The 18,797-nt window shown below is 39.2% G+C and overlaps 2 protein-coding genes across 4 annotated transcripts; both read left to right on the top strand.

Annotated features, from left to right (window-relative positions):
* Nucleotides 1–646: 646 nt before the first annotated feature.
* On the top strand, nucleotides 647–10,227 carry slc22a13a (solute carrier family 22 member 13a). 3 transcript variants are annotated; one of them, XM_047589071.1, is made up of 11 exons: nucleotides 657–820; nucleotides 1,002–1,422; nucleotides 1,524–1,627; nucleotides 1,776–1,930; nucleotides 2,407–2,575; nucleotides 2,653–2,773; nucleotides 2,977–3,071; nucleotides 3,163–3,377; nucleotides 6,205–6,313; nucleotides 9,174–9,380; nucleotides 9,848–10,227. In XM_047589071.1, the coding sequence occupies exons 2-11, from the start codon at nucleotides 1,048–1,050 to the stop codon at nucleotides 9,915–9,917; spliced, it is 1,620 nt and encodes a 539-aa protein (XP_047445027.1). In that variant the 5' UTR covers nucleotides 657–820; nucleotides 1,002–1,047; the 3' UTR covers nucleotides 9,918–10,227. The 3 variants fall into 3 exon arrangements, with proteins under 3 accessions (XP_047445029.1, XP_047445027.1, XP_047445028.1); XM_047589073.1 differs by lacking the exons at nucleotides 9,174–9,380; nucleotides 9,848–10,227 and adding an exon at nucleotides 7,106–9,167 and having other exon boundaries at nucleotides 647–820; XM_047589072.1 differs by having other exon boundaries at nucleotides 674–1,422.
* A 323-nt stretch (nucleotides 10,228–10,550) lies between these two features.
* On the top strand, nucleotides 10,551–16,964 carry LOC125010442 (solute carrier family 22 member 13-like). The gene is made up of 9 exons (XM_047589074.1): nucleotides 10,551–11,953; nucleotides 12,048–12,151; nucleotides 13,142–13,296; nucleotides 13,981–14,149; nucleotides 14,237–14,357; nucleotides 14,738–14,832; nucleotides 14,968–15,182; nucleotides 15,271–15,379; nucleotides 15,533–16,964. The coding sequence occupies exons 1-9, from the start codon at nucleotides 11,579–11,581 to the stop codon at nucleotides 15,741–15,743; spliced, it is 1,554 nt and encodes a 517-aa protein (XP_047445030.1). The 5' UTR covers nucleotides 10,551–11,578; the 3' UTR covers nucleotides 15,744–16,964.
* The last annotated feature ends 1,833 nt before the right edge of the window (nucleotides 16,965–18,797 follow it).

Genomic DNA, 18,797 nt, shown 5'->3' with positions numbered 1-18,797 from the left:
TGTTTTGTGGACAGATGAGAACCGAGGAGAATATTTTGGTTCACATGAGAAGCAAAACATCACTGATATAGTAACCCACATCATTCCAGCATGTCCATGAAAGAGCTTCCTGTGGTGTAACAGCTTTTATAGTGCCTCCATAAATGTCCAGCTGGATTGAAGTCAGCTGACTGTAGAGGGACTGGTCTGTGACAGTCAGCCCTTCGTTGGTCTTTAAATAGTTCTAGCACATATTTGAGGTGTGTTTTTGGCCTACAAGCTTCACGGGTGGACCAGCTGGCTGTGATTCAGGCCTCCTCCACCTGAGGAGGACTTAGACTTCTTCTCCTCCACTCGTACTAGAGACTCTACTTTTGAGCCTTTTCACAGCCCTTTATCTCATTGTAACCTTGAGTACTTATGCAAGGCAGTGCTCAAGCCAAATCAGATATAGCTCAAAACCCCGCGCTGTGCTTACTAAGCACATCATATCTTATACAACACACAGGGTAAGTGTGTTACCTCTTCACTTGTTTCAGTGTCTTGACATTATGTAACAGATTTAGCCTTTATGTAAAAGTACTTGAAGAAAAGATTTCATAAACTAGCACGCAGTAAAAGTCAGTTAAAGATCAACAGCACTTTCCATGATAGATAAGACTCTATTTTAAGTACACTATATTAACAGAGCCAAGAGGAAGCATTATCTCTATGCTTGTGCTTCAAATGGCACATTTGACTGACTTAAGACTATACCACTGAGACTGTTTTACCGCACTTGCAAGTTTGCTGAGACAGCTTGTGATTTGTTGCTGAAGATTGATGGACAAAACACTTGAAAGTAAGTACAACTCTTGGGCCGCAGGCCACAACACAGGCACATGTTGAACAGATGTTACCCAGTGAGTGGTGTAAAAAGAAAGTAGCTCTTTCTATAAAAAAGGAATATCCATATAAGTGCTGTTTCTTCGTCACCAAAACACACAGTGCCTGGTTTAAACATTAATGGACTCTGTTTAAAGGTCGTCCTCTGGCAGCATCTCTACAGTGGAAGCAAGTGCCAGGAACATGACTGACTTTGGAGAGATCCTCCGGACCATCGGAGAATTTGGATTATTTCAGAAGATCATCCTCTTTGTCCTTTGCTTCCCAAATGCTATCCTGCCATTTCACTTTGCCAGTGTGTTTTTTGTCCAGTCAGATCCGGAGCGCCACTGTAACACTGACTGGATACTTAGTGGTGCTCCTAACCTGACCAAAGATGAGCAGCTGAACCTGACTGTGCCGCGGGAGGAAGATGGGACCTTCAGCAGGTGTCAGATGTTTGTACCTGTGAACTGGAGCGTCGATGCCATCAGGGAGAATGGACTCAATGAAACCACACAGTGTCTGAATGGATGGGTGTACGGAAACATGCTCTATGAAGCCACCATAGTCACTAATGTAAGTGATGAGCCCGTCTAAATCAGTCATTTATCCTTCAAACTGTAAAATTGCCTCTCTGTATTAACAATTTCAGTGTTTTTTTGTTTGTTTTATTTCAGTTTGATCTGGTTTGTGACCAAAATTATTTGCTGCAAGTTGCACAAACGGTGCTGATGGCTGGCATCCTAGTTGGTTCCCTCATATTTGGACCTTTCGCTGAATCGTACGTGAAACAGTGCACATCAGTTACAGCTTATTTTCAAGTTGATTAAATGACAAAATAACAGTAACATCTTAAAAGAGGTGTATTTTTATGCTTACATCTCTTCATGGGGTCCGCAAATTGACCAGAGGGGTGTTTTCCTTTCCAGGTTCGGTCGTAAACGAGCAACTCAGGTTCCAGCCCTTCTGATGCTTATATTTTCTGTAACAACTGGAGTATGTCCCAACTTCTCATTGTATTTGGCATCCCAGTTCATGGTGGGAATTGGCTACGGAGGTTATCGGCTTAATGGAATCATACTGGGTAGAGAATACTGCATCATCTTTTTTTTTTTTACATAGTTAACCCTTTTAATTTATAATGAAACCAACAAACTCTTATCAGCATTCCAATATAATCTCACAATGGTCAGAAAGAAATATTAATAGTTAAATATAAGTAGGAAGACATTGTTTTAGATGTCAGTTAAAAACTAATGCCGCCTAAAAGCCTTGAACAACCTTGCAATAAATTCTGCCTTCATAAAGGTTAGTGGTACAGAGAATTTAGCTTTAAGCTAAATTTAGCATCACTGTGTAGCAGTTACAAAAGCATTGAACTAACAACCTTATGGTAGCTCCATTCAGTACAGTATTAAATACAGTATTAACCTGTGAATATCATTTAATAATCTACTCATCTCCTTTTTTTAGATTTGGCCAATTTCAGTGCTCTATAATTCTTGGCAGAGGAAGTGATGTTCGGGTACTGCAAGTTAACCGTGAACTTCCTTTTCCTAGCCACTGAATGGATCGGGGTGTCCAGACGATCGTGGGGAGGTTGTTTGAGTCAGCTGTTTGGTGCAGTCGGCCAGTGCATCCTCGCTGGCATGATCTACTACGTCAGAGACTGGAGAATGGCTCAGCTGATGACAGCAGTTCCACTCGCAGTCGTAGCTGTTTACATATGGTGTGCTTTAACTCCTTCTGTCAGCCTGTCTTGACTTACTGAGGGTCAATAATCTGTCAGTGATCTGTTTTGGACAGGTTTATTCCGGAGTCAGCCAGGTGGTTGTTGGACAGAGGAAGGATAGAAGAGGCTAAGAAACTCATCACCAAAGTGGCTGCCATCAACAAACGCACTGTTCCAGACTCTCTGCTAGAAAAGGTACCATTCAAGTAAACTTATTTGCACTTTTATGAAGACTGTAATAAAAGTTACACAAAGGCAAAATGGTAAACCCGTGGTAGGCTACCAATGATTAAAGAAACTGACTGCATATTCCTGCGACAACCTCAACTACCCTTGGTAGACTTTGCTAACATGAGCAAATGTTAGCATGATGTTTTGTCCAACCCTGTGCATTGCAGATTGTTGTGAAAGAAACTGAAAAGAAGGGAGGCATAATAATTCTTTTCCAATCACCTGTGCTTAGGAAGTATTTCTTAACCATAATATTGGCATGGTAAGTATTTCACTGAAATACTGAACAAACATCTAACACCTGTGCTTCAGCCCTCTCTCTGCTTCATTTGACTGATCCTTGCTCACCACAGGTTCTCTCTGAATGTCGCCTACTTCTGCCTTTCATTCAATGTGGGAAACTTTGGCTTAGACATCTTCCTGACACAGTCCATATTTGGCCTGACTGAACTCCCAGCACACATCCTGTGCATTTGGCTGCTGGAGGCGCTAGGGAGAAAAATATCACTCATGGCAACACTACTGATTGGAGGTTTCTTGTGCACCTTGATCCTAGCTGTTCCTCAAGGTAAACCCTTCGGATATTACTCATTCAAATGATGTTTCTTTCATTTTGTCTCGATTCAGAGCCCACTGACAGACACAACAATGCACCTTCTGATAGCCATAACTCAGCATGTGCACATGAGTTTTGATATCACCTGATGGTTGATAGTTGTTGACCCTGAAGCCACACAGTACATGGCGAATGTTAGCAGCACTGTACGGTTAGTTCAGCAGCAGTGTAACCTTACAACACAGTAAAACAATCAACATTATTAAGCTGGGAAATGTGATACTGTCATGTATAATAAAACAGATCTTAGCTTGTAAAAAGCTGCAGGACAGTACAGGTCAAGTAGTTTGAGGCAGAACACCCAACAATCATGACCTAGTTTTTAGTTTGTGTGTTGTAAAATATTACTTACCTACTGAGGCTTTTAAATTTAGGCCATCTAATCTTTCCAGATGGGGCGACTCGGTCCGTGTGGGTTTTGGTCATCGAATTTTCCGTTCAGAAGAGGATATTGGAAAAACAAAAAAAAATGAATGGTTATTTGATATTATTTTAAATATTAAATAAATAAACAAAATCAAGGCATTCTTCCCTATTAGAGTCGAGAATGGACAAAACTAAACTTTAAAAACCAGTATTGTTAGAAGACAGAAAAAAGCGCCCTTTTTTTTGAAACCGGAAGTTGTCGTTTTCAAAGTAAGAGCACGTATGAGGCCGGCACTGAGTTTCTGGCCAAATGTATGACTTATGTCTGTGGTTTCCGTGGCCCAGGCTAAAATGTCTTTGTAACCCTACTTTTGTAACCCTACTCATTATTTTTGACATGGCAAAACAAATTCTTGTCATCTGCAGAAATCTCTGCACGTACGTGTTAGCTTGTAGCTAACTGATTCCCTGATTACGTGTAGTTATTTTAAGTTTTTACCTGAAATATGCGGCTTAGTTTTTCTGCAGTCATGTCGCCTTCCCTGAGACACACTATTTTATTGTTTCGAAAACCAACATACTTATCCATGCCCATCAACTTCTGTTACACAGGGTCTTCCTCATACGTGCTCTTACTTTGAAAACGACAACGTCCGACCGCATAATATATATATATATATATATATATATATATATATATATATATATATTATATATATATATATATATATATATATATATATATATATTGAATATGTGTATATATATATATGTATATATATATATATAAAACGGCACTTTTTTTGTTGTTTCCGTCTTCTAACGATTCTATGTTTTGTCTTTTTAACACTTACAAAATTAAAAGCGAATCATTTTTAAAGTTTTGTTTATCCATTCTCGACCCCGATAAAAAAAAAAAAGCCTTGAATTTCAATTTTATTTTTTGAATTTTAAAATGAAAATCAAATAACCACACATTTTTTGTTTTTTTAATATCATTTTGTGAATGGAAAATTCAATGACCAAAACATACGCGGACTGGGAAACGTTGGAGTGCTGCATCCAATGCTTAAACAAGCTGTATTTTGGTGAAAACGTTTTAACATAGTAGCTGAAAAGACCTGAGAAGAGATGCATGTGATCAGTAGTTCACTGTGGTTGACTGAGATGAGTAGGTGGCGGCAGCATGCCATGAAGCTATATTCCAACCTCTTGAAAAAGAAGAAGCCATTGTCTGAGTACAACAACAAATAGCCCGAAGTCGTCAATTGGTCACGTATATGGTATTTTTTCGTTATGTATTGTTGCTAGGGCAAAGTTTTTGTATAAATATTGTAAATCTTTATGCAAAGATCAGCGAAACCAATGACTTTATAGTTCATTTTTCTCTCTCCTGGGGCTTCCTCATACAATATATTTTAATGTAGTTCTACTCAATAATTGACTTCAATCTAATCTAGATGTGTTGGCAATCATGTGCATGATTCCCAGACATAGTTGAGCTGCCAGCAACAAATGCCAACACTGAAGTGTTGCAATAGCTTTTAAACGGACTGCCATAAAATGTAGTTCAGACATTCACGCTGGCATTGGGATAAAATGCATGGTTCAACACAAATTTAATGTGGATACCAGCACACGCCTTTAGTTATTTGCAGAGTTGTACATACACAAAGTTGTCAAGACGTAATGTTTGAATCTAGACTGTATGCTTAAATCATAAAGTGTTTCAAGTTTTCTTCTTTTTTTCTTCATACTCTCCTTCTGGTACACATTGATCTAGGTTTCCTGTGTCCCAAGAATGCTTTCCCAGCCTGCCTTTCAGTTGTTTTTTGGCAAAGTCCACCCTGGTCTTTAGGTTTATGAATGGTTTGCACCTTGTGGTGAACCGTGTTTTCTCTTTATCTTCGCTTTGTGGCAGACTTGAATAATGAAATGTCTACCTCCTGGAGAGAGTACTTCTTACTGTTGAGGCTGTTTATACTTTACAATAAAAAGGGTCTTTTTAGGTGGCAGAGCTCACCAGAGTGTTCTTTGTCTTTCCTCACATTAATTCTCTCTTAATGTTCCTGCTTTCTGTGGATGGCCTGTTTTCACTGAGGTCCTTTGAACACATATTGTTGATTCAGAAATAGCTTCCAAATACATTACATCTTAAGGAAAAAAATATTTGTGTGCCAAACCCAATTACAAAAGTGTGAGATTCACTACTCATTTAATGGGGATATAGCAGTTATCAGGAGGTGTCAAAACTGAAAAGGGAGTGTTTTAGCTCAAACTGTGCTGTCTGACCAGCATTATACCCAAACACCCCCATGTTAAATTGTGAGGCTGTTTGCCTACAAAAGCCTGACCTTAAACTTCTATGCTTGTGTTCATTCCTTTCTTCTGATCTTCTGTCCTTCTCTTCAAGATAATGCTGTTGCCATCACCATACTAGCAACCTCAGGACGTTTTTTCATCAACTGGGCAGGTTCCGTCTGCAGCGTCTACATTCAGGAGCTGTTTCCAACATCTTTTCGGTACGTTGAGTCTCTTCAGTGACTTTCTCTAATTACCCCTGTCATTATGTTGGATTAGGTGTGAGCCTGATGCTCAGCAGTGTCATTATCTGTTCCACCTGCAGCTCAAACTTAACAAGTACTTGCAGAAACACAGAGAAAGACCACTTGTTCCCCTATCAGACATCACCATGTTTGTTGTGGGTCTGATGATGTTAGGATGAAGTGGCCCTGTCCATGTTTAAGCATTAGACCTGGTTGGTTATTTTTGACCTACTAAGTAAAAGGAGGAGACAAAATGGCAGCATTTTGTATGTGAGTGTTGCTCATGTGACTAAAATCCTTTTGGATTTTGGAATGCAGAATCACTCTGGCACCTGCTCACACAATCAAGAGGACACATGGAAAGTTAATGACTCACGATGACTCAGATGAAAACTGTGAGGATCTCATACTTTGAGAGTCTGACGCAAAGTTCATTAACGTGTCTGCCAGAGGATCAAACATGTCCATCTGCTGTCTGAGGGACAGCAACTTCTGGTGGACCTTAATTTATTTTAATAATCTTAATTTAATATGTGTTAATATTAATTCTGAGGAAGAGAGCAAATGAGATCTTTATTAACAAGGTACGTCTCAAAGATCTGAATCATCGACTTTTATAAATCCACCAGAAAAGCTGCACATTGTAGGTTCAACAAACTGAAAATGAAAATACAAATACATCTGAAACGGATATTTCTCATATGAAGAGTCCTTATCCCTGGTTCTCCTGACTCCAATCCTCTGTGTCCCATTTGTTGTTGGTTCCAGGTATGAGGGACGCATGGCTGAGTGACTGTTAATGTCCACATTATCCTTCACATTCTGATTGGCCACCAAGATGTGTTCGTTATGAGGACCATGACGCGTCCTCCTCCTGTAAAACCTGCAAAATATAAGAGATGTTAGGAACGTCAAAGTGTTAGTGTAGATGGTAGTGTAACACAGCATGTGTATGCAAAACTGCACAGCAGCTCACCTCTATAATCTCTCCTTGTACGAGATAGTTGGAGTTCTGTCTCCAGTGTAATACCCTACTCGTTGCAGGTGGAGACTTCTTTGTGACCTGACTGGAAAATGGTAGAAAGAGAGGAGCCAATCATCAGTGACACATGTGGATAGTCGTATGATGTTGCCACCAAACTGTCAGAAATAGAAACTGTTGTGCTGTGTAAACACAATGCACAACTAGAGTATACGCAATCTCCAAAATACTGACCTGCTGAGTGAGGCCGTGTCAAATCTGAACACATGAACTTTATTGCAGATGAAAGATGCATTGCACACACTACTGCTGTCACTTACCTCTTAATGGTGCAGGTGTGAAGTAGTCACAAAGAATTAGTGGAAAAGCTGAAACAGCAAAGAAGTTAATTCCCTTGAAAACCTGGAAAAGAAAATAAGTTAATGTAATGTCCTGGAAAACCAAGATAGAAACAGAGTTTTTGTTTCTGGAACCTGGAAAACAAAAGCTAAACTGTGAGATTGTGTTCGTGGCTGAGTCCAGGGTCCTTCTGAACACCTGAAAACTGCAAAGCGATGCTGAGGCTGAACTCTGAGTGAGAGGTAGCTGTGCACCTGTGACCCAAGATTCTACTGGAACTTCCCAACATTCTATATGCAAATGAGGCAACACAGCTGATTTCTACCAACTCTGTGATTCTCATGTAATGTGTAAATTTGCAAATTATGGTTTATAGTTTTTGTCATTCACTCCCTAATCAGATTAGAGGACAAAATGTTCAGCTACTTCCTGATATACAAGTCCCATTATAACCAGATAATCAGTGTCGTTCACTTGTCCTGCCAGTGACCATGATGATGTGGTTGATTCATGTGCGCCAATGTAAACACAGTTCTTCTCTGTAAAAATAGTTTAAATCAGGGGTTCTTAACCTTTTTGACCTTGGGCCCCAACTTTTTCAGGGCAAAGTGGCTCAGGACTCATTGAAATATTAACGCTGACAGCTAAAATCTAAAAAAATTAAGTGATATATCGTGATCATCACAAAAAACATTTATGTGTGTGCTTCAACCAGTACATACAGCAAGACGTTGACCAGGCCAACAATTCATGGGACAAATATAAAGGCTCAAATCAGGCTTATTAACACAAACAGTAACAATAAAGAATTAGATTTGGCACAACTTTCATCTTTAGTTTTCCAATTTAAATACTTCTCCATATCTTCTGCTACAGGCTAGCGGCTGGCTGTCTTCTGTTTATTGGAGCTTGTTAAGCATTTGACTGGTGCATGAATGCCACTAAGTGTTAGGAAGTAGTATTGTAACTGAACATCTCATGGATGAACAGTAATATCTCTGGTGTCATCAAATGATAACCTCTAGAGCGGGTTATCCATGAACCAGAGGGTTAACAGTTCAATCAATGAAGCCCCAGTTGCTCCCAGTGCGTGGCGGTGTGTGAATGTGTGTGTGCTTGTGGGAGCGAATGGTTAGATGTGGCGCTTTTACTACCAACAGGTAGAAAAGCACTATATAAAAGTGTTTTTTGTCCCTTCAGGTAGTACTGGCCCCACGGCTAAGAACCACTGCTCTAGTAGACATGTTTGTTGCCAAATTAGTCGAATAAACACAGAAAGTCACATAAAGTCAGATACTAAAGGGTGCTACTCTTCTTTTGTTGTCAGATCAGTTAAATGGCTCTATTAAAGGCAATAAAAAAACATGCAGTTATAAAGAGCATTACAGTACTATTGTACTAGTTGTACTTTACGTTCTACTCAGAAAGCCAAAAGATATTATTGCATGGTTGTCAAGACAACCAGGAAACATGAAGCTGTTGCCATCTAAGTGCTGTTGTTCATTCCTGATCCAGACAAACAGCCTCTGGTCTGGGAGCTATTGCGAGCAGAACTGGTGGGTTGCTGTCTCCACTGCTCAACATGACGGCCGTGTACCACTGGTCCATCCCCATCGTAGTCTACAGCAGCCTCACGATCCTCAGTGGTGCTCTCAGCTACCTGCTTCCTGAGACCAGAAGAAAAGAGCTCCCGGATTCAACAGACGAGGCTGAGGGCAACAGGTGAAAGCACATACTTCTCCTGATAACACTTTTGTCAGTGGTCATGGTTCTTCATCACCAATGTGTGCAGTATGACAAAACCTGAACAGTTATTGTGTATGCTTCAGGGTTCAATTCTGCAAAACGTGTGTCAGTGGGTTGGATATTTATTCTCATTTTTAAAAGAAAAAGTGAATGTTTCAGTCTGATTTAAGGATTTTTCATGACCTTGCTCAATTCAATATTTTTTCTTATTAGGGTTTTGCAGTGAATATGATGATATAATGATGACGCCTACATAAATACAAAAATGTTTTTATGAAATAATGTACATATAAGGCCAGGAAGCACTATTTTTGCATTTGATTCTTTGAATGTGTTATGTTCATAGTCTCCTAGCAGAGAATGATCTTATAATAAGAAGCATAAAATGTATGTCTGTTTACACGTATGATAACATAAACCTCCTGTATGCCTGTTTCCCACAGCGACAAGAAGACCCCAAAGAAGAAAACAGAATCAAACATACTTGAACAGAAGAAATCGACCAAGCTGTAGTGAATATTCCCACTGCTTCCTCAACTTGCTGTTGCTCTGCTAGCAGCAAGTCATCAGCATCATCATGTTGATTTGTCCACTGGTCTCTTTCTCATCTGTGGTTCACAGTCAAGCAACAGCTGCTGCTCCAGCTTCATCAAATCTGCCGTAGATATTTGCTAGTATTCCAAGAATTGGTCCATTATTTCCTTCGTTTATTTTGTCTCAAAATGGACTGAGATCCCTCTGATTGTTACTGAGGACACAGATGCACATTTTTTTTTTTTTTTTTTTGACAGCATGGTTTTATTAGTTGTTGTTTTCTTCACAGGTCTTTAAATATCATTAGATACAAAACAACAATCAAACCCTTGTAATGATAACAAGTGAAGGGAATAATGAAATCCTGGTATTTAAGAAGTGGGAACCACTGGAGTATTTGGCACATTTGCTTAAGAAATGTCTTTCAATAATTTATCAATAATAAAACTACGTAATTAATTTTCTGTTGTTAGACTTATCATTTATTGACTAATTGTTTAAGGACAAATTGTATAGCTTCCATGTAGCGTTCCCTAAAGACTTTGGTTAATAATTATTTGTTACGAATAAAGGTTAGTTTAGCCTACTTACATTTGTAAACAAACATAGTGGCATGTTAAATGTGTGAACTGTTCTCTGAGAGCCACTTTCTTCTGACAGACAATTACCCGAATTAAACTGTGAAGTTTACTGGGTCTCTCTGTCATTTGGGTTACTTACATAAGTTTACCTTTTTTTTATCCCAAGTTTCACAGGAAGGAAAGCCTTCCCTTCTTACAACTGGTAGTTTATCTTGCTTACATTATGCAAGTGCTTTAATTTTAATTTTATTTTTTGTGTGTCAAAGGGCCACTTTCCTTAATTTAAACTGATAAACTATTCAAGAATGCAGATTATCATCGTGACAGCAAACTCTCTGGGTTTCTGCTGTTTGCAGTGTTCCTTGAACAGGGCTTTAAAGAGGGTGGGGCATCGGGTGTGGTTGAACCTAAGAGGTTATGGTTTAAAACACAACCTTCCTCTGTGTGTGTGTGTGTGCACCTCTCCCACTCTTTCTATCAAGAATGACAGAAAGGTTAAAATGTAGTCTGAGGGGTCGAGATGCTTTGCCTACATTTTCAGCCATTAATGCTTTAAAATGAGCAGTTGTCTATAGGGAGAAAATGAAAGAGGCAGCTCCTGGTTCTCCAGCTACAACAGTTCCTCTGTTTCGTTGGCATAGGGGCCACATCAACTTGTGAGCAACACAAAGAATTGTTACATTACAACTCTACTATGTTAGACTAGATCTGATTTGATGTGTTCATTCAAAGCTTCTGCCCTAGTTCTCTCATAGCAGGATGTAGGTACTTTCTTTCTGCCATCTGAAAGGCTTTCAAGAGTTAAGAAATGATCTTTCTGTGCTTTATGTGCAGATGACTGGGAGACCTTTTAAAAAGTGAAAACTGCAGTCTCAGAATCCTGTCAAGGCACCTCATTAACATGAAAGGAAAGCACTCTGGAGTGAAGCTTTAGAGTGAAATACAACACTAAGTCAACTGTATGCATAATGATAATACTATTTAAACATGAATGTTCTTTTTTTCTTTTGCTCGTGGTCCTTATTTTAAACCTACCAGAAAGAGATAACGGAGATCAGCATGGCAGATTTTGGAGAGATTCTCAGGAACATTGGAGAGTTTGGATTATTCCAGCAGCTCTGTCTGGTTGCACTTTGCATTCCAGTTTTCACAGGCCCTTTCTTTACTGCAAGCTTTGTTTTCATCCAAGTCGATCCCGAGCGACACTGTAACACAGACTGGATCCGCAGGGCTGCTCCTAACCTCACCACAGGTGAGCAGCAGAACCTGACCCTGCCCCGGGAACTGGATGGGACCTTCAGCAGGTGTCAGATGTTTGTACCTGTGAACTGGAGCATCGATGCCATCAGGGAGAAAGGACTCAATGAAACCACAGAGTGTCTGAATGGATGGCTGTACGGAAACATGCTCTATGAAGCCACCATAGTCACTGATGTAAGTGATGAGCCGCAAGCAAATATTCGGCACTTGGTTGATCAACAACAACTGGCATCAGGCATTACATTAAAGTTTTTAAATATGTCCACAGTTTGATCTAGTCTGTGAGCAGGCCAGACTGGTGGGAGTTGTACAAGCAGTGTACATGGTCGGAGTTTTCCTTGGTTGTCTGATATTTGGACCCTCCGCTGATTTGTAAGTTGATTTGCAGTTATCTATCTATCTATGTATCTACATATACATGCAGTATGAATATATATATATACACTGTATATTCTGCAGGCAGGGCAACTGAGCTGCGATCCAGAGAGAAGCCACTAAGGTTTCACTAATTAATGCAGTAGATTGACTATGGATGGACTATTTTACTGTGATGATGAGTAAATATTGTAGAATATTCCCACGAGTAGTAAAACAGGTTTGCATGGCCGTTGCATGGCAGTTAGCACTGCCTGCAGATGTGGAAATCCGGGTACAGCTATAGGTGGCCATCTAAAACGGGGACTGTCCCAGAAATCGGGGACGTCTTTGACCTTTCCATCTTCACGCACTTCACCATGGGTTTTTAGAAGCGCTACATTGAAAATGGTCTTGTCTGAAACAGAGTCTCGCGGCACAGCTTTCTGAACGCTGTGTAATCAAATACACCGGTATGGTGGTAATTAAAAATTCATCTCATAACGAAAAAACATTACCAGTATACGGTATGGACCGGTATACTGCCAAAACCCCATCCACTCAACACATGAGTGTTCCAGGTGTGAGCTGTCACATCACTCTGGTGTTGCGAGGGCCAGAAGTTTTGATGCTGCCCATGATGAATGTCTTTACATCACTGACACCTCTGCCTGCATGATATGCAAACTGAATTGGGTCTATGAGGGGGTTCGTTGAAGACGTGGGGCAAGGATCTCTGCCTACCGCTGTGTACGAATGAGTTTGTTGTATGCGAGACCTGACATGGCAACACGATACAAGTTGTAGGACAACACACAGAAAGCACACGTGTTAAGTGTCCCCTCAATCATGTGTTACCTAACATGACACTGGCAAAAGGTGACAACATCCTAGGACACACAAATGGCATTGATACGTATGTCACATACCTGCTCTGGACTTTGCACGTTACAGGACTGAATGAATTACATTGCGTGCATTTATTCTGTTCTGTTAATTCTGTTACAGGTTTGGCCGCAAACGTGCAATTCAAATCCCAGCAGTCATATTATTTGTGTTTACGGCGACAATAGTACTTTCCCCCTGGTTTTACTTATATCTACTATTCCAGTTCTGGGTGGGAGTGGGATTTGCAGGATTCCAAGTCAACGGTGCAATACTGTGTATGTATACTTTGTTCGAATATATTTAAGATGACCAATATTGCTTTACACAAATTTCCTCTTTCCTCTTCCTCTTTCCGTGTACGTTTCAGAGAGCTGTCCAGTACTTGTTATCCCATTACATGTATCCACTACATAAAAACTACATAAAAGACACACGGCCAATTTCTAAAGCATGATACACAAAATGTCGGACAGTAAGTGAGTAAAGTGTACTCTAAATAATTTAATGCTGCACCTCAATTCATATAATCTAAAATTAGATTTTAAACGCAATGATAAAAAAATTATATTGATATTGTAGCCAGATTCTATTTTTAATAACACAATAATAATTAATAACAGACACGACAGTAAGAGAAGGATTTAGATTCCTCTTCCAACCCTTCTTCCAATAATTGGAGCTTAGCAAACAGTGCGTCTGAACCAGAGACTTCATTGGCACTAAAAAGGCAGCACAACCTGAAAGGCATAAATGGCACTGGCATAATGACAGCTGTGCAACACTGTGCGAAAGTTTTTACAAGAGTTATTTTGATGCATGGAAGTAAAATGTAGGTAAACAGGAGCAATAGATAGCAGTTAGCGTTCTGTGCTCAATATTTAATGCCTGATTTTTTGTTTGTTTTGTTTCGTGACCATTTTTATGTGATGGAAAAATATGTTATATTTTCCTTATTGCAGGCACCGAATGGATCGGGATGTCCAAAAGATCATGGGGAGCTTGCGTGAGCATCATTTTTTATTCAGTTGGACAGTGCGTCCTGGCTGGTTTAAACTATGCCATCAGAGACTGGAGAGGGGTTCAACTAGTTGCAGCAGCAATACTTGCAGTGGTATTCATCTACATATGGTGTGTATTTTGCTCCTTCACACAAAGAAATTGCATTCTTTGATTTGTCAATTACAGACTATTCAACATGTGTCATTTTGTTGCCAGGTTCATTCCAGAGTCAGCCAGGTGGCTGTTAAACAGAGGCAGGTCAGAAGAAGCTAAGAAGCTCATTGTCAAAGCAGCAGCCATTAATAAACGCCCGATCGAAGACAACCTACTGGACAAGGTACCAAACCATATTTATTGTTTTAAAGATGATGTTCCCTGGTGAGACCTTCCCTTCATCCTGTAATCAGTCATTTTTAAAACCAGTTTTACTCAATGATTCTCCAAAGGTAGTCGAGGAGGGCTGTGATCATGTTGGACTACAGACTGAAAATGTGTCGATGGCTAACCAACCTGACATTGTAGTAGTGGACAAGCAACAGCAGAGGGGCATAGTGGGAAATGTGCAGTACTATGAATAGCTGAAATATTGTACAGGACCCTCAAGCTCCCAGGCCTCTGGAAAAATATTTTTGTATTTTTTATAGTTTTATTCATAAACCATTTACTCTATATACAGTGTTTTTGCAGTTAATAAATATCAGTGTTTTTATTCCACAGATTACGGTGAACAACAATGTGGACAAAGGAGGCGTGAAAGTCATTTTCAGATCACCACTACTCACCAGATATTTGTGTGTTGTAGCGATTTCTATGTAAGTTCAAAACTACACTGTGGCACCAAGTCTTTGTAAGGCCTTCACTATTAAAGTCAACATTTGATGCTGCAGATTGAGTAGTTCACCATTTGAGTTCTAAATATCACCTGTGTGTTTTCTTCTCATTTTAAGGTTTTCATTAACCCTTGCAGTCTTCTCCCTGCATTTAAATATGGCTGACCTTGGCTTCAACATCTTTGTGACACAGCTTCTTTTCGGTGCTTCTGAAATGCTAGCCGTTTTACTCTCCATGTGGGTGCTGCAGACTATTGGGAGAAAACATGCATATATTGCAACCCATCTGATTGCTGGACTATGCTTCATACTTATTGCAGCTATTCCCCAAGGTAAGTCACTTGGTTTTGGAATTGTAAAATGAGTCAAGCTCATGAAGTTTATTATTATTTCAGTTTTTTTTTTTGTTTTTTTTTCCAGTACATACCCATGCTGTCACAGTTTTAGCTGTCACAGCACGTTTTTTCATGTTGTGGGCTATTTCTGTAACAAGTGTCTACATGCAAGAGTTGTTTCCAACATCGGTTAGGTAGGTGTTTACCACAGTATAAAGATTTTATATTTACGATATATATGATATGTGATTTGTAAAAACTTTCCAGACCAATGCAAAACAAAATGTAAATGTTAAATAAATGTTAAAACATAGTTAGCTAATGTGCTATTGCATCTCTCTTTTCAGGCAAACAGCCTCAGCTTTGGCACATGTATTTGGAAAATTAGGTGGAATCCTGGCTCCGCTGTTAAATATGTTGATTGTGTACCACTGGGTCATACCCAACATAGTCTTCAGCAGCCTCATGTTGATCTGTGGAGTGCTTGGTCTCTTGCTTCCTGAGACCAGAAGACGGGAACTTCCTGACACGGCTGAGGAGGCAGAGAACAACCAATAGCAATTATTTATATGCCCCATCATCACTGGCATTTAGAGAAATGTCTCCTTCATTCCTTAATCTTGTTATTTCTTGATTTCTTTTTTTTTCTTCATTTTTTTGTTTGTTTGTTTGTTTTGTTGTTGTTGTTTGCTTCCTCAGGCTTTCATTTCTGTTTTGTGTTTTGCAGGGAATTAGTTTGGTAACTAATTGGGGAGCCTTGTGTTAATTGTTTAACGATAGTGTTCATGCATTGTGTTTTTAATGACCAAACAAAGACCAAACCACTGCTGCCACTGGCCATTTATTCCTGCCAGGATAATCTAAAGTCAGTCAAACACTCAAATCTGCTCTCACGCCCTGAAGATAAAATGAAAAATGCAAATTAGCTAGCTCACCACATGTTAATCATGCAACCAACAACAATTAAAAACATCGTCACTCCAACAACCCGCAGGGTGCTAATATGAAAACATGATGACAAAAAACAATACTTAGATATGCAATTAAAATAAATAATCAACAAATAATTCACTCACCAGAGACACAGTGCATCTCAGCCATTGACTGCGTCTACTATGGACAAACCCATCGTGACGTCACCCATTGGATTCTGAACCTCGAAAATGAAGCCCGAAGTGGGCTGAAAAAAATCCCATAAACCATTGAGACCAAAACAGTTTTTTGAACCAGGCTATAAACATGTTTAATAATGCTGTAAAGCTGGGCTTTAAAACATTGGGGTCTGTGGGGATTGGCCCCATTTTGAAACCAGCCTCAAGCGGCCGGATGAACTGCAATTTTTTGCACTTCCGCATGGGCTTCATCGCTCCGCCCCGGAGGTTGCCGCCTGAGCGCAGCGTAACTGTTGCTATCTCCCCGGGGGGCACGACCCTTGTCAGCAGGGGTGTTGCGTTCAATGACAATAAAAAATAAACTAAATTTGCAATTAATAAAGTAAACAGTCGTTGCGTTTACACGCCTATAGTTCTCTTTTTCCGGTTAAGACACCCAGATAATGCGATTGGAATTCGGTTTTCTGTGAGAGGTGGCTAGTGGAATACCAAACACTATGGACTCTTTCACGGTTTGTAAACATCTCAAACACCATTGTCTGTAAACGGTGGTTAGCATATTTCAGTGGGCTGCTTTGGCAACAAGATTGTTGTATGCAAATATTATTTATTATTTTTTCTTCTTGTCCTCCTTCATTTGGCATTAATTAAGTTGTTGTGAAGTGGTTACTGTAGTTTTTAAACAGTGTTTTCTTCCACACTTTGTGTATTGTGTGTATATAGTGAATGTGTGTGAAGTTAACATTAGAGGAGCACTGAATGAGTACATAGTTTTCAAGTAACTGGGCTCATTTGTATTAGATTATGATTTTGGGACATTTGGGAAGCACTTTGGGCTGAAAGTTATATACATTATGTCATATATAAAACAATATATATAGAGAAAAATTATTAAATTTATTGTGCTTGCATTTGCAGAAATTCTCATCTTAAGGATTTTTTAAAGGGTGCCAACATTTTCTTTTTTTTTCTTTTTTCAAAAATCAATCATAGCCAAACATACAACATAATTAAAGTCAAATATGTCAGTAAATGTGCACTCAGAAAGTTAATGATGACAGACTTACTGACTGATACGTTTAAAACACTATTAAAACCCTTAATAGATTAACAGAATATTAATATTAACACCATGTTTACGGTATTGTGACTGGTCAGTTAGAGCCAGCAATCAGTAAGCTGGTGGAAACCTGGAGCCAGCTTTACAAGCTTTGTGTAAAGGTAATAGCAAAGTGTACAGATCATCAATTAACATTTTTTGTCTAGTTTAATCTCTACAACACATAACCTCTTGTAAAGCTCCATGTTTTATTAAGCTGTGATATATATCATAGCGCACCTCACATTTTATTACCATGAGAGTCAGGCTACCCGTTTGCTCCATTTCCAGTGGGTGTGCTCAGCTAAGGTAAAAAGCAGCTAGCTGCATCTTTACCGCATAAACATGTTAGTGGTTTCAGTTTTCTTCCTTTCCTCTCAACAGGAAAGCAAACACATTTCTCATACTGTCACATAATCATTTTTAAGTGAAAGAGCTGAATAGTAACAGTCATCAAACAAAACTCCATTAGTCCTTAAAGTTGACATTTTTATTACAGATTAATCATGATGAATACATTCAGGACAGGACAGAATGACAAACATTTTTGACTCAGTTTAGTTATTCGTCTTGACCTTATTAATAGTTTATTCGTGTAAAATCTCACTGGAAATGTGCAGTCAATCCGAAAACATTGTATCCTCTTTCTCTTCATATTCACTTTGAAAAAGTGCATTGCAGCTGCAATCTGAAGATCCATACTTGCCACAGGAATTTGAAATGACTTGTTACACTCCACACTTGTTGTGTACATAGTGAATATGATAAAAGTTAACATTAGAATTACACACGGTGAGCACAAAATGAGTACATCCAAATGTTTTAATGTGGAAGTAGTTCAGGTATTTATTTGGGGGAAGCGCATTGGGCCGAGTGTTATAAACCTTATGTTTGTTATAAAGTTGATTTCAGTGTAAAAAATATATAAAAAAAATATCTTTAAACTTTGATGATCTGAAGATGTCTAAATACAATGTATGGAAAATTAAATGTCATGTTTTTATTCCATCTTGGCCTTTGAGTAAGCCTTTTCTTTCTTAAGTACAACATTATTAAAACATGACGGTGCTGTCACCCAAGCAAATCATCCATCCAGCTTTTGTTCTCTGTTTTTTGCTCTGTACTTATGTTTTCAGACACTAAAAGACTGTCCACAAACATATTCACATCACTTGGCTCAGACACAGGCAGCAGTTGTGCTTCTGTTGCAAAAATGTCGCCAGCAAAAAGGTCTGTCTGAGCCGAAGGAGCTGCACTAGAAAATGTATCAGAGCCGAGTAAATCATTCATCGAATGAGGAGTGACTGAACTACTTGGTAACGCTGTAAATACATCTGTACTGCTTGAGACATCACTGAATCCAAAGATATCATCGGGAAAGGCTGAAGGCTGATCTGTGGA

Source organism: Mugil cephalus, chromosome 7 (genome assembly GCF_022458985.1).
Source record: "Mugil cephalus isolate CIBA_MC_2020 chromosome 7, CIBA_Mcephalus_1.1, whole genome shotgun sequence".
NCBI classification, from domain to species: domain Eukaryota; kingdom Metazoa; phylum Chordata; class Actinopteri; order Mugiliformes; family Mugilidae; genus Mugil; species Mugil cephalus.
Note: the sequence above shows the minus strand (reverse complement) of the source record. Positions and strands in the feature narration are given on the sequence as shown.